The sequence below is a fragment of the Carcharodon carcharias genome, chromosome 20 (assembly GCF_017639515.1).
Source record: "Carcharodon carcharias isolate sCarCar2 chromosome 20, sCarCar2.pri, whole genome shotgun sequence".
NCBI classification, from domain to species: domain Eukaryota; kingdom Metazoa; phylum Chordata; class Chondrichthyes; order Lamniformes; family Lamnidae; genus Carcharodon; species Carcharodon carcharias.
In genome coordinates this window covers 93,639,419-93,655,400 of record NC_054486.1, presented here as the reverse complement: position 1 = coordinate 93,655,400, position 15,982 = coordinate 93,639,419, and the positions used below count along the sequence as shown (strand labels likewise).

General features: G+C 39.8%; 1 protein-coding gene across 1 annotated transcript in view; it reads right to left on the bottom strand.

The window, feature by feature from the left end:
• Positions 1–15,982, bottom strand: part of vrk1 (VRK serine/threonine kinase 1) — a 67,686-nt gene that overhangs the window by 48,739 nt on the left and 2,965 nt on the right. Inside the window, exon 2 of the mRNA XM_041215119.1 lies at positions 5,500–5,659. Coding sequence (XP_041071053.1) covers positions 5,500–5,659 — 160 coding nt within the window. The remainder of the gene's footprint in view (positions 1–5,499; positions 5,660–15,982) is intronic.

Sequence of the window (15,982 nt, the reverse complement as noted above, 5' to 3'; positions counted from 1 at the left end):
AAACCCACGGGAAAAGTGGTCCAACTGTGGCTAACGGAGAAGTGAAAGATAATTTTAAAGGATTGGGCTTATAACATTGTCAACAAGAGTAGGAAGCCTGAGGATTAAGGAGGCTTTAGAATTCAAAGCATAATCAAGAAATTGATAGAGAAAGAAGTTAGAAACTGGAGTAGACTGCAAGAGATGTAAAAACAGATTGTTAAAGCTCCTATAGGTGTGGAAAAGGGAAGAGAAAACAGGAAACAATATATCAGTTATCCTGGTATTTGGGAAGATGCTAGTATCTATTATTAGGGATGTGATAACAGGGCACCTAGAAAATCATATCAACGGGTAGGATGAACATGGGTTTATGAAAGGGAAACAATGCTTGATAAATCTGTTACTAAATTTTGGGAGGTTGGAACTAGTAGGGTAGACTGATGAATAACTGGTGAATGTAATGGTACTTGGGTTCTCAAAAAGTTTTTGAAAAGGTGGCCCACAAGAGGTAATACACAAAATTAGGGCTCATGAAATTGGGGGTAATATATTAGCATGAACTGCAGATTGCCTAATGGATAGAAAACAGGGAATGTGGTCATTTTCAGGATGGCAGAAGATGACTAGTGAAGTGTCAGAAGGAAGATTATTTGAGCCTCAACTAATTACAACCTAAGTCAATTAGTCAGGTGAGGGGACTGAGTGTAATGCATCCAAATTTTCAGCGATACAAAAAGTTAGGTGGAAAGGGAGCTTTTACAAAGATGCAGAGAGGCTGTAAAAGAATATATCCAGGTTAAGGGAGTGTGAAAGAATGTAAAGAAAAGTGGAGAAGTGTGAAGTTATCGCTTCCATAGGGAAAATAAAAAAGTTGATTTGTTTTTTTAATGATGAGACACTGGGAAATGTTGGAATCCAGAGGGACCTTGGTACTCTTGTACAAGGAGCACAGAAAGTTAACATCCAGGTAGAGCAAGCAATGGAGGAAAACAAATAATATTTTAGCCTTTATTGCAAAGTAATTGGTGAGAGAGTAAAGAATTCTTAGTGCAATCATATAGGGCCAAAGAGCGTGCTCCTTTTCTTATTTCTTATATTCTTAATGACCATTCCAAATCTAAATCATTTCACACATCACATTAGAACACATCATCGTTCACAGCATTAGGAACAGAGTGACCATCATTTTTGGATAAAAGGGAGAGAGAAAGTTAACAAATTGGGGTTCAGTCAGCTCGAAGGTCACAGAACTGGCGATGAGATATCAAATCCAAATTAATGCTCTGTGACAGACTCAGTAATCTAATACTTGATCCAATGCCTTAAGAGGTAGGATGGTCCGACCTGGGCTAACTACATAAACTACAAACCATCAGCTGGTTTTAAGCTGTATAAACTCCAGCAGTACAGGAAGGGGAGTGAAATATTTTGGCCTTTGCCCATCTATGGCCAGGTTCACTGGATATAGATAATTGGGCGTGTCCCCAAGGAGAATGTATAAATTCTATATTCTACAATCAGAAATTCAATTTATGTAATGGCATGAATCTGCGACACAGACACATGCCTGACCAAAATAATTAGGAAAATACAAGATTTCACAAATGGAGTAGGTGAAGTGGAGGGATAGCGCTGTTGATCAAGAATGGCAATGGTGCAGTAGTTAGAGGTGACTTTGGTTCAGGTGATCAGGATGTAGAATTGGTTTGGGTGAAGATGAGGAATAGTAGGGGAAAGAAGTCACGAGTGGGAGTGGTCTACCGGCCCACTAATAGTAACCACAATGTAGGACAAAGTATACAAAAAGAAATATTGGGTGCTATGATAAAGGGACAGCAACGATCATGGGCGATTTTAATGTACATATAAACTGGAAAGAGGAGTTCATAAATTCTTTCAAGATAGTTTTTCTTACAGAGCAGCATGTTCTGGAACCAACCAGATACCAGGTTATGTTAGACTTGGTATTGTGTAATGTGATAGGATTAATTAATAACCTCCGAGTCACCCCTCAGTGCGGTAACCACAATATGACTGAATTTTACATGCTGTTTGAATGGGTCTAAGACTAGCATTTTAAACTTAAATAAGGGCAACTATACAGGCATGAAAGCGGAGCTAGCTGAAGAGAATTGGGATACTAGGCCAGGAGATGGATTAATAGGGAAGCAGTGGCAAACATTTAAGAGGATATTTCAAATACTCAGAATAAGTATATTCCTATTAGAAAGAAAAATTCTAGCAGGGGGAACCGACATCCCGTGATTAACTAAAGAAGTTAAGGAGAGCATCAAGCTTTAGGAAAAACATAACTACGCAAAGATGAATGGCAGGTCAAATGATTGGTCAGGATATAAAGAACAGCTGAGGATGACTAAAAGGTTAATCTGGGGTAAGAAATTACTTGGACATTTCAACATAAAAGGAGGTTTCCAATTGTGATTGTTGTCAAGAGACTCTTGAAGGTAAGTACATATTTGGATATGTTAGGCGAAGGAGGATTTGGGTCAGCAGTGATGTCTTTTAGTTAGAGAAGCCTGATGGCCATCTACACAATTCACTGAAGTCCTATAAGCACCTTTGGGGTTATACTCTTACTATGCTTATCTCTCAGGAAAGGAAAAAAGAACATTTGGGGAAAAAGGTTTAGCTCCTTCAACTTAAAATTTTCATGTAAATTAACACCAAATTGTACAATACAATAATATCTGTATTGTCTATTCTAAAAATGTAATAAATACATTGATGTATAAATGAAATGGGGAACCATTCCCCTAAACCATGAGAAAATGATGATTTGAATCTGAAACCTGTTCTCCCCACCCCTCCTACATTCTGATTTGCATAGTTGACACCCCTTTCATTTTTATCCTGAACTCACAGGGAATTAAAAAAGAAATCAACATGCAAATTATAAAAGAACATACATTGCAAAATAAGAGAAAATTAAAAACATTAATAAATTTATTCAGACTCAGGCTTCCTACATGTCCAGTATAAAATACTGATGGCAAACCTACAATTTTTGGGTGACAATGATCATAGGAACAAGACTTTGGCAAATAAACAGCCAAGAGCAGGTACAGATGTGGTAAATCTTCCACCTTTGGAAGTTTGCTAGCCACATATGGAACACTGTGGAGCTGGAGTATTCAGAGCAAGATATACAAATAGTTATGCTCTGAAATTTGACCTGCATCTCCTTTGCTATGTCCATAAATCTGACTCCACATTCAGCTATCTTTTGGTGTATTAATTTAGCACCAAACACTGTACCACTGGTATTTTTTTTTCTTTCCTAAATGTACAAACTTTAAGCTGCGGTTCCAACAGTTCTCTGGTGCCTAATCCAAGTGTCCATGAGATAAGTGAGCGCCCACAGGGAGTGTTAACAGACTTCACAGTTCTGGGAGTCATCAATGGATGGCAACTACCTATCCTGCCTAATCATAAATCAAGTACAAAAACATTTTTCCACAACTACACCTACCACTTGAATCACATATACTTTAATAATGGTTTGATACATTCACATTCACATGCCTCCAAGCTGATTAACTCCTATCTGTTTAAGGGAATCAGATTTATTTACTTCTTTAATAGTTAAACTAATCTAACCAGGAATCAAATCCAAACCAAACAAAACAATTGAATACACAATTCCTTTAAAGTTTAAAAATACAATTACGGTTATTCTAAATTCGTGTTAGCTCAGCATTTAATTATCTATTTTAGTACTGTGGTTAACTACATTAATTACATAATTTTAAAAACAGAAGGAATACAAAAACATCAACTGAGGAACAAGCACATCAAACTATTCCTTGATTAATTTCAAGAGATTGCATAATTGTATAACCTACTTAACTACATAATGTGTTTCAGGTTCCTGGAAAACACAATTAATGAACTGTACTGTTTTTAAATACTCAGTCGGCTAGTTACTAAAATCATACATTAATGTTTAAAATACAAAATGTTTATCGATGTACTATACTATGTACTGACAGTTCTCAACAGTTACAAGTTCAAAAGGGCCTCAAAGGGAGGAGGTGACTCAAGATTGACATATTTGGTCACCACACCATCTGTATAAGTGCAGAAGTATATGCGGTCATTTAGCAAGGATAGGCAGACCCACCACCCCCAACCAAAATTTGCATTATACTTCATCAGGAAGCCTAGTCCAAGGATCTCTCCAAGGTGCTGTCAATGATCATTTCACTACTTACTAATTAATTTTTCATCTCTTCTCTAAGCTAGGAAAGCTTAATATCAAGCACAAGCTTGCTTTCTGTGTGTGACTGAGTGCTTGCAATAAATACTACCAGCTCTAACTCTCTCAGCAGGAACACGATGCAATGACATGTATTTACAGATTCTAGCAAAGTTGCTCTCCACCTTCATTTGGGAAATGCGGCAAGGCCACCTCAAGAGTGGAAGGCATTTAGCATCCCAGAGTTGGGAGACTTTTTTTAATATATCCCAACAATGCCACCTGAAATCTGTTTCTACCAAGATTAAAAGCTCAGCTCTCATGAAAAAAAAAATCAGAAGTGGGCTTGGGACTAGGCACCTTTGCTCAGTGACATTGAAGTTAAAATTCTCATTCATTTTCAAACCTTCCCATTGCCTCACCCCTCCCCATCTCTGTAATCTCTTCCAGCTCCCCAATCTTCCAAGATACCCATGCTCATCTATTTCTGACCTCTGGAGCATCCCTGATTTTAATTGCTACACCATTAGCAGCCTAAACCCCAAGCTCTGGAATTCCCTCCCTAAATGTTTTTGCCTCACTACCGCACTTTCTTCCCTTAAGATACACCTTAAAACCTACCTCCCTGATCAAGCTCTTGGTCATTTAATGGCCCAGATCTTCCGGTCTTAGATCGTAGGAGACTGGACATACAAGCCAAGATATGCGTGGGACCATGCAAGAGTCCAAGACACTGACCTCCCTGGGAATCAAGCTCAGAAGAGCCAACAAGAAATGCAGAGCAGCATTGAGACGTAGCCAAATTTGAGGGGAGTGGCAATCCCACAATGATAGCTGCTCTGTGGAAAATCCTGTCACAGTTTATTCTTATTTTCTTTTATAATGCTCCTGTGAAATGCCTTGAGGTATTTTAGTTAAAGGTGCTACATAAACAGAAGTTTTTGTTAAACTGTTATTTTCCAACTGACATATCAAATAAGAATGGCTAACAAAGAAAAACTAATACAATCTGGGACATTCCTGGTTTGAACTTCAGAAAACTGCTATTTATCAATTGCACAATAAGCCACCCTTTAAAAAGTGTCACTGTAGGATACGACTTTATCCCATTCACAGATAAATTCACTTGTAGCTATTACTCCTGAGCTATATTCTCCTAATAACAGAAACTGACTTTACAATTATCAAACTGGGTTGTTAAACCTTATGCTTCAGCTGTTAAACAAATCAACATGACAATTAGTGTACGCAATCCCACATTTGAATCACTCAAGATCCATTAGTCCATGGTCTGTATTTACCCAGGTACAGGAGGCCAAATCCACCTCTCCCGATTGGCTTCCCAATTTTCCACTGCTTCTTTGCAGTGTCAGTCAGCACTTCGCCTGGTTTAAGTTCCTCTGCCATCTTTCTCTTGGGCGGAGCTCTTGTTCTGACAGCTGCAACACGTTTGGGAGGCATCTGAAATTTTAAAAAATACTTCTTGTGAAGTAAAGAACACCACTTTTGGACAACTTAGATGCAGAAGTATAACCAATATAATGTAATTTCTTTACAGCAGAAGTGGAGGTGCTGAGAGTTGCCACAAGAAATCCTCAAATGCCAAGTCTGTCAACAATACTTTAAGAAATTCTAAAGTAAGGGTCATTCTGCATATTTGTTAATTAGAAATCATTTCTAGGCCAAGAGATAATTTACTCCCAAGCAGCTCCCTAAGACAGGCAAGTTGATTACCAACAGATACCACACAGGCATCTCAGAACATGTTGCTTTGCTGATTACACCTCCAACCTGTGAGCTGTTGCTCTCCATCACTTCCAAATGGAGGAATGAAACACAACCAAATACACTTTTTAAGGTTTTGTAAATGAGAGCCTATACTCAATGGAATACTGCACAAGGAAAATTGATATTTATACAGCACCTTTCACAGCCTAAGCACATGCAAAAGTTCTTCACAACCAACAAATTACTTCTCCAGTGTGGTGACCATTGTAATGGAGACAGCACAGTAACAAATGTACATGCAGCAAGGTCTTACAAACAACAACAAAGAAATGAACAAATAACGTGTTGCATTTCCCTGAGACCTCCATTGTTCTTACCCTACAGAACTGATTTCTTCTCATCTTAACTTCTCCCCAGCTCTCCATGGAGTCTCTTCCAACCTCCAGCCATGACTCTTCCCACACCTCTGACTCCCAACAGTTTCTAATTTCCTGGTCCTAACCACCACCTTTTCATCATGGATGTCAAATCACTATACACCTCCATCCCTCTCCCAGTACAGCCAGAGGGCTCTCTGCTTCTTCCTTGAACTGAGGCTCAACCGGTCCCCATTCACCATCATCACCCTCCCATGCCTGGTTGAACTTGTTCTCACACTAAACAACTTATTTTACTCCACTCATTTCCACCATTTGGGTCCTAACTATGCCTGTTTTTTCATGGGGTATGGGAACATTGAGCTCCAATCCTCTTCAGGTCCTTTCCTCATCTCTTTTTCCTGTACATTGATGACTATATCAGTATGGTTCTTTTTGCTCTCGCACCGAACTAGAAAATGTTAATTGCATTGTTTTCATTTTCCATCCTCCTCTCATTTTCACATGATCCATCTCTGGTCTTCCCTCCCATTCCTCTACTTCTCCGTCTCCATTTCTGCGGATTAGCTATAATATCCACCAAAAGCCCACTGACTCACACAGGTACTCTGACTATACTTCCTCCCACCCTGCATTCCAAAAGGACTCTACTCCAGTCTCCCATCTGTTCTGTTGATGATACCTTCCACATCAGTGCTTCCAACATATCATCCTTTTCATTCAACCAAGGGTCCCCCCACCCCCCGAAACATTGTTGATAGAGCCTTCAACCATGCTTGTTTCATTGCCCACACTTCTGCTCTCACTCCACCCCACTCCCAGAATCACAAAAGGGATTGCGTTGCCCTTACATGCCACCCACATTCAACAGATCATCCTCTGCCATTTCTTCCAGATCAAACTTACATGTTCTTTCCCTTTCAGGGTTACAAAGGACTGTTCCCTCTATGGCGCCTTGGCCCATTCCGCAACCTATACCGTCCCTTCCCGTGCAAGCAAGGAGATACAACACCCACCCTTTTACCTCCTCCCTTCCCAAAATCCAGGGCCCAAAACACTGCTTCCAAATGAAACAGTGATTTACTTCTACTTCTTTCAATGTATTATTCTGTACTTGTTGCTCACAATGCGGTCGCCCCCACAATGGGGAGGCCAAATGCTGACTGGGTGCCCACTTTGCAGAAAACTTCCAGTTAGCGTGACACCAAGCTTCCTTTCTGTCACTTCAATTCATCAAACCTCTGTCTTCAGCCTTCTGCACTGAAGTTCAATGAAAGCTCAAGGAACACCAACTCATCTTTCAATTATAACCTTTGCCCCTATTTTACCAGAAAACAGCTCTTAGTGATGATTCTACTATACCCAATAGTCTAGACTCATCTTTTGATTCTTATTTTCCCCTTATCATCTCCTTTTGCCTTGCACCATCATCGCTTTCGTCATTTAATCCCCCCTGGCTTCTACTCCATCATGGGCCTTCTCTTCGGTTCTTCCCCCTTTCCTTACTCCTGCACTTGCTTGAAACCTGTTTTACCTCAAACATTTTCCAGGTCTTACGAAAGTTCATCAAACCGAAACATTAACTCTATTCCTCGCTCCAGCTGCAACCTGACTTATTTACTTCCAGTATTTTGTTTTTGCAACCTCTTGTGGTATATTGGTTGATCAGCGTCAGTGTCAAATGCCTTCCTTAAATCTATTGTCCCTTTCTGAACCATCATCTCCTCAGTCCAATAAATTAGTCAAGCATGATCAGCACTGCAAAATCAGCACTAATATTCTGTGTTTGGCTTATGCTCCTCAAGATGATTACTTTTATCATTCCTCACAAAATTTTCAAGCACTTTCCCAACAGTGAAAATAATGCTTACAGGTCAAAAATTTTTTATGATTCTCGAGTGAAAATTTTGTGAAAATTTTTATAATTTTCTGATCCTTTGGGATTTGGTCAGAGTCTAATAAATTCAGAAAAGTATTGGGAAGACAACTCTCAATCATTTTGCGCCAATTCATTCATAACCATGGAATTAAAATCGTCAGGAGTCAGCCACATTATCTACCTTTAGAATCAACAATCTCCTCAATATGTCCTCTCCTGTGATTTTAAAATATTTGTCTGCATTCACCTGCAGACTGCACCTCCGATTGTGCCATATCTCTCACTTCTTTTGTGAACGCCGTTGAAAATAACCATTATGTACTTTGCTTCTACTCTGAGACACCACTTCCCAACTGTCATGTTTCAGTGGGCCACCATCTCAATGCACCCTTTGATTATTATTGACATACTTAAAGCAGAATAAGGCATTGTTTTCTTTTCCTCATAATTTCTTTATCCAGCCCTAATCAGTTCCTTAGCATTCCTCAGAAAACAGTCATCTCCCTATGCTATTTCTTTCTTGAATTAAAACATTTTATATGCTTGCTGTCCCCAAAATTTCATTCACAAGTTTGTAAGTAAGCCAGACTAACCTTAGTCTTTTATTCTATCCCCAACCATTTCAAAGATAACTTTCTTTAGGATTTTATAAGGTGTCCCTTCGAAACTCTTCAACTTTCCTTCTGTATTATATCCTTCGAATATCTCTTCCCATTTTACCATGCCCATACAATATCTCACACCTTTAAGAACAGCTCTTTTTTTAAAAAAAGAGTTTTTTTTAATTGGCTTCATTTTGCTTTTATTCCTTCTAAATACTCTTGCCTCTTAGTTATAAGGTTGCGGGTTCAGGTCACACTCCAGAGACTCAAGCAGATAATCTGGGCTTTCCAGGAGGTGCTGTCTTTCGAAGGTGGTGTTAAATCAAGGTCCCGTCTTCCCTTTCAGATGGATGTATAAGATGACAAGGTACTATTCAAAGAGCCGGTGGGGAGGGCGGTTATTTCTGTGTCCTGAACAACATTTATCCCTCAAACAAAACAAAGCAAATTATCTGGTCATTTATTACACTGCTGTTCATCAAACCTTGCTATGTGCAAATTGACTAACATACATTGCCAATGATCACAAAGATCATAAGAAATAGGAGTAAGCCATTAGGCCCATCAAGCCTGCTCCACCATTCGATAAGGTCATGGTTGATCTGATTGTAGGCTCAATTCCACTCTCCTGCCTGTCCCCATAACCCTTGACTCCCTTGTTAATCAAAAATCTGTCTAACCTTACATTTATTCCATAACCCAGCCTCCACTGCTTGCTGGGTAAGAATATTCCAAAGGCCCTCTGAGGAGAGAAAGTCTCATCTCCGACTTATATATGAGACTCTATTTTTAAACCATGCCCCCTCATTCTAGATTCCCCTATGAGAGGAAACATCCCCCCAGTGTCTACCTTGCCAAGACCCCTCAGAATCTTATTTGTTTCAATAAAATCACCCCTCATTCTTCTAAACTCCAATGAGTACAGCCCAACATGCTCAACACTTCCTCATAAGATAACCCCATCATCCCAGGAACGAGCCTAGTGAACCTTCTGGGAACTGCTTCCAAATGGAGTGTATCCCCTCCTTAGGTAAGGAAACCAAGACTGTAGATAGTATTCCAGGTGCGGTCTCATCCATGCCCTGTACAGTTCCAGCAAGATTTCAATACTTTTATACTCCATCCTCCTTGCAATAAAGGCCAGCATCCCGTTTGCCTTCCTAATTAATTGTACCTGTATACTAACCTTTTGTAATTCATTTAAAAGGACACCCAGATCTTTGTTCTGCAGCCTCTTGCCATTTAAATAATATTCTATATTTCCATTCTTCCTGCCAAAGTGGACAACTTCACATTTCCCCACATTATATCCCATCTTCCATTTAACCTATGATCCTTTGCAGACTCTTTGTATCCCCCTCATAATTTGCTTTTCTATCTATCTTTGTATCATCAGCAAATTTAGACATAACAATCTGTCACTTCATCCAATTCATCAATTCCAGAGCGTAAATAGTTGTCGCCCCGGCACTGATCCCTGCGGCACTCCAGTAGTAAACTGCCAACCGAAAATGATCCACTTATTCATTTACTTGCTTCCTGTTGGCTAGCCAATCCTCTATTCATGCAAATATATCACCCCAACATCTTGAGCTCTTATCTTCTGCAGTAAACTTTTATCTGGCACCTTATCAAATGACTCTTGGAAATCCAAATGCACTACATCTACTGGTTCCCCTTCATCTACCCTGCTTGCTATATCCTCAAAAAACTCTAATAACATGACTATACTTCAAAAAGTGGTTCCTTTGATTTGTTTGGAAGCTAAGGTCATGACATGCACAATATAAACAGAAGTTTATTCCGTATTTTTTATGTCTAACCTGAATGTCAGTACATTATGTTTGCTAGATACTAAATATTCCCTTACACCTGCTGTCTTTATTGTGCCCCAGGTGTCAGTCAGGACTCAATGGCAGTGCTCTGAGCTCAGAGTCAGAATATTCCAGGTTAAAGTCTCATTTCAGAAACCTGAGCACAAAATCTAGGCTGTCTTGCCAGTGTAGTGTCAGAAGTGCTGTTTATTGGATGAGGCATTAAACCCAGGTCCTGTCTGCCCTCTCAGGTGGATGGAAAAGAGCCTATGACACCATTCTGAACAGCAGCGGAGATATCCCCAGAGTCCTGGTCGTCATTCCTGAACCAAAAATCACTGCAAAAAAAATCTGATCATTATCATATTGTTGTTTGTGGGGCCACGATGTACTCAAATTTGCTGCTGCATTTCATACAGTGCAACAGTGACTACACTTCACAATCACATCACAGGGTGAGGTTGTGAAAGGTGCTATATAAATGAAAGTCTTTTTGTTTTTTCCCCACCACCTTCATCTTCTTTGACTTTGGAAATATATTTCCTCAGAATGTATATTAAAAACACACTTTGATATGGTAATGAATACAACTTCAGAGACTGACCATTATGATGACCTTGATCCCCAATCAAGTACATTAGTGCAGTGGTGTAGCTGGACTAAGGAACTCATGTAATAATGCAGCGAACAAGAGTTCAAAGCCTACAGAGTGGGTGGGAATATATTTTCAGACTTTTCTTTGCAACTGAATTTAAAGGTAAATCAGTGAAAAAGTAACAATGAAGCCATTGGATTGTCATAAAGACCTACTGGCTCACTAAAGTTCTATAGGGAAAAAGATCTGCTGTCCTTTTGCAGTCTGGTCTGTGACTCCAGTCTCATACCAACATGGCTAAATCTAAAATACCTTCTCAAATCACAGATGCAAACCACTTAGTTATATCAAACTGCCACAAGAAAACTATATTGACCACAGCAGTTCAAGCAGGTGGCCTCCTTCTACCTTTTCAGGGCAATCGAGCACGGGCAACAAAAGCCAGTCCAGGCATCAATGCAAGATACCCGTGAACGAATAAAAAGTGAATTCTATCTAAAGCATTTTCTTTGACGATGATGCATTTTGAACAATAAGCTTTGACTGTGTTAAAAAAGGGTAATGCCTACAGAACAATTGTACATCAGCAAAATTTTACTTCTCTCTCTCAATTCTTATTTTTTAGCAGCTCACCTCATAACAATCCGTGTCTACGATACTTCTCTTTTAGTACCGTGGGACATACAATCCAGGAACCATAACATTGGCATTTACAGGAGATATGAGCAACAGAAAAACTACATATAAAAAGAGTTAAAAGAAGATCTGAGTGATTATAAGGTCACTTAACTTCACTGTCATAGTTCATGAAGTTACATAAACACAATTGCTTTTTCAGCCTTGTAATATATTATAACACAATTAAGGGTGACACATCATAAACCAAAATAGCCAAATGTCAATGATTTGTAAAGTCATCGTAAGTCCTAAGAATGCATTAGTGCCTTGTAACATCATTTAACAAAATATAGTTGGTTTGGATTTCACAGAACAACTTACTCAGTGCAAGTCTTTGAATTTAATGCCACTTGAAGTGACATCACAGCAGTAATGACATGGTAGTCTTTATGATGTGATGCTCTTTTGTCTCCCAATCACAAATTGCTCACCAATGATGCAAAAAGGAGAGTTATAACAGCATTTGAATATAATCATCTACAGATAAGCATCAGAGAAAATAGATTAAGCAAAGAATACCATCTAAGACTTCAAGTGGATTTGTTTTAAACAAACAATAAAGAAAATTTAGGAGTAGGGAATACTTCGCCAATTTATATGACAAAAAACAGACTCAATTGCTTCCCATAATGGAGGAGAATCTACTCTTTCCATGACATAACAGACATCAGCTGATAAGTCCAAACTATTAACAAGCACAAAAACAGAATTACCTGGAAAAACTCAGCAGGTCTGGCAGCATCGGCGGAGAAGAAAAGAGTTGACGTTTCGAGTCCTCATGACCCTTCGACAGAACTTGAGTTCGAGTCCAGGAAAGAGCTGAAATATAAGCTGGTTTAAGGTATGTGTGTGGGGGGCGGAGAGATAGAGAGACAGAGAGGTGGAGGGGGTTGGTGTGGTTGTAGGGACAAACAAGCAGTGATAGAAGCGGAACATCAAAAGATGTCAATGACAATAGTACAATAGAACACATAGGTGTTAAAGTTAAAGTTGGTGATATTATCTAAACGAATGTGCTAATTAAGAATGGATGGTAGGGCACTCAAGGTATAGCTCTAGTGGGTTTTTTTTTTAATAATGGAAATAGGTGGGAAAAGGAACCTTTTCCCACCTATTTCCATTTTTAAAAAAAAACCCACTAGAGCTATACCTTGAGTGCCCTACCATCCATTCTTAATTAGCACATTCGTTTAGATAATATCACCAACTTTAACTTTAACACCTATGTGTTCTATTGTACTTTTGTCATTGACATCTTTTGATGATCTGCTTCTATCACTGCTTGTTTGTCCCTACAACCACACCAACCCACTCCACCTCTCTGTCTCTCTATCTCTCCGCCCCCCACACACACACCTTAAACCAGCTTATATTTCAGCTCTTTCCTGGACTCGAACTCAAGTTCTGTCGAAGGGTCATGAGGACTCGAAACGTCAACTCTTTTCTTCTCCGCCGATGCTGCCAGACCTGCTGAGTTTTTCCAGGTAATTCTGTTTTTGTTTTGGATTTCCAGCATCCGCTGTTTTTTTGTTTTTATTAACAAGCACTGTTGATTGCATTGTCTCTCATCACTAAAGCCTCAATCTTTTTCAGGAGCATACACTATTAGCCCTGCCAGCTACAGCAATTGGTATCAGTTCCCCAATGATTCGAACTGAACCTGCCACAGAAATATCTTGCAACATAGGTGCCATTCAACCCATCTTGCCTGTGCTAGCGCTTCCCCCATAGCCCTGCAATTTATCATTTTTCAAATAGATGCCCAAATCCCTTTTGAAAGTTACTATTGAATCTGCTTCCATTATCCTTTCTGGTGGAGTCTTCCTGATTATAAAACACTGTCTGAAGGCATTATAAGCTTCCTGCCAGTGGAAATAGTTTTTCTCATCTACCCTATGAAAACTCTTCATAATTCTGAACCCTTCTACTAAATTACTCCTTAACATTCTTTGCTCCAAGAACAACTTTCTACCATTTTTTAGGAAGAGGAGCTCAGAGCCTTGGTATTGGTCTTCAAAGAAAGTGCATGTGGAACTCATTTTATTATATAGATGGTTAGCACTATGTAAATATTTTGAAGGGTAGAACAATGGTTTTGCTGATACACTCTAGTGGAGGTATAAAGCTAGATTCTTTTCAACATGCCATGTCCCTTCCTAATTGCTTGCAGTGGCTGCAGGCTAATTTTATGTTCCTTGTACAAGCACACCAAGTCTCTCTGAACATCAACATTCAAATGTTTCATGCATTATAAAAGAATATTCTACTTCTCTATTCTTACAACCAAAGTGAATGCCTCACATTTACCAACAGCTCCACACAGACCCTAACTCAGTGAAGACTAGGGTCAAGGAAGGCTATGTCATCACACAAACCCTTTTCTGCATCTCCCTCAATGCATCTCACCTCCAGCAAACCATCCACAAGCATAGACATAATCTACAGAACAGAAGGGAAACTGTTCAACCCACACCACCTGTAACTCAAAACCAAAGTCACTCCAATTTTAGTTATCCAGCTTCAGTATGCAGATGCTGCTTATGTGCGCTGTCACTCAGAAACAGAGCTCCAGGTCATTGCTAACTCCTTCTCCAAAGTACTGAGGAAATGGGCCTTTTATTAAACTGAGAAACTAGGTGCCCTTCTAATCAGCTCCCACAACACAACACTTCACCATATCTATTAAGATCAATATCGAAATTCTGGATAACGTGGGCCATTTTCCATATCTTAGGAGCCTCCTCGCAATGAAGGCAGACAAATTCGACAAAATTCATCATTTCAGAATCTCAGCAGGGATTCCATCTGCCCCAGAGGCTTTTCTATTTTTCAGCTGTCAAATGGCTTGGTTCTAGACTGGGAGGGCACTGAGGCTGAGTTGGACGGGGTACTGAAGAATGGAGTCGAGGGCGTTCAAGTCGAAGACAGTTTTGGTTGAGAAGTTCTTCAAAGTGCCTCCAGTTTGCCAACTTCTGCCGATTGAGGAAAAGAGCATTGAGAGCCAGGATCGCAAACCCGAGACTAAGGTCACAGTTAACCGGCAGCAGTGATCCCTGCACTCCTATATACATTGGAGGCTTGGACAACCTACAGTAGGCACCTCAAAGCATGGGAGAAGTACGACCAATTCATCCTTCGCAAGATTCTCCAAATCCAATGGCAAGTAAGGCAAACCGACAGCAGCATCCTCTCCCAAGCCAACATGCCCATCATCAAGGTGCTGATCACTCAAAGCCAGCTCCATTGGGCAGCAACTACAGGCCCATCAGTTTAACCTCTGTAGTGGGAAAGATTTCGAAATGATAATCCGGGACAAAAATTAAGTCAGTTGGGCAACGTGGATTAATTAAGAAAAGTCAGTAAGGGTTTGATGAAGGCAAATTGTGTTTGGTTTTAGTTTTTCAATGAAGTAACAGAGAAGTTAATGCAGAAGTAACAGAGAAGTAATGATAAACCTGTGTAAAATATCCCTGAAGAGGTCAAGGGTCCAATGCCTTTTTGAAAGTCACGGTTGTATTTGCCTCCACCACACTCTCAGGCAGTGCATTTCAGATCCTAACCACTCGCTGTGAAAAAAAGCCATTTTCCTCATGTCACCGTTTATGTTTTTGCCAATCTAAGTCGGTGTCCTCTGGTTCTCGATCCTACCGTCATGGGAACCATTGCTCTCCATCTACGCAGACCAGACCGCTCATGATTTTGAATACCTTTTTCAAATCTCCTCTCGTCTTTCCCTTCTCTTCTCTTAAGATGAATAAACCTAGCTTCCCCAATCTGTCCATCAAACTGAAGTCCCTTATCCTTGAAACTATTCTCGTAAATCTTTCTGCATCTTAGACTTGGAAGCAGTTCAGAGATAGTTCACTGGGCCAATTGCTGGGATGAAGAGATGGTCTTATGAGAAAAGTTTGAGCTACATTCATTGGAGTTTAGAAGAATGAGGTGATCTTATTGAAACATATAAGATTCTGAGAGGGCTTGACAGGGTAGATGCTGGGAGGCTCCCCATGGGGAATCTAGAACTAGGGGACACAGTTTAAAGATACAGGTTCTAATTTAACGAGATGAGGATGAATTTCTTCTCTTAGAGCGTTGTTAGTCTTTGGAATCT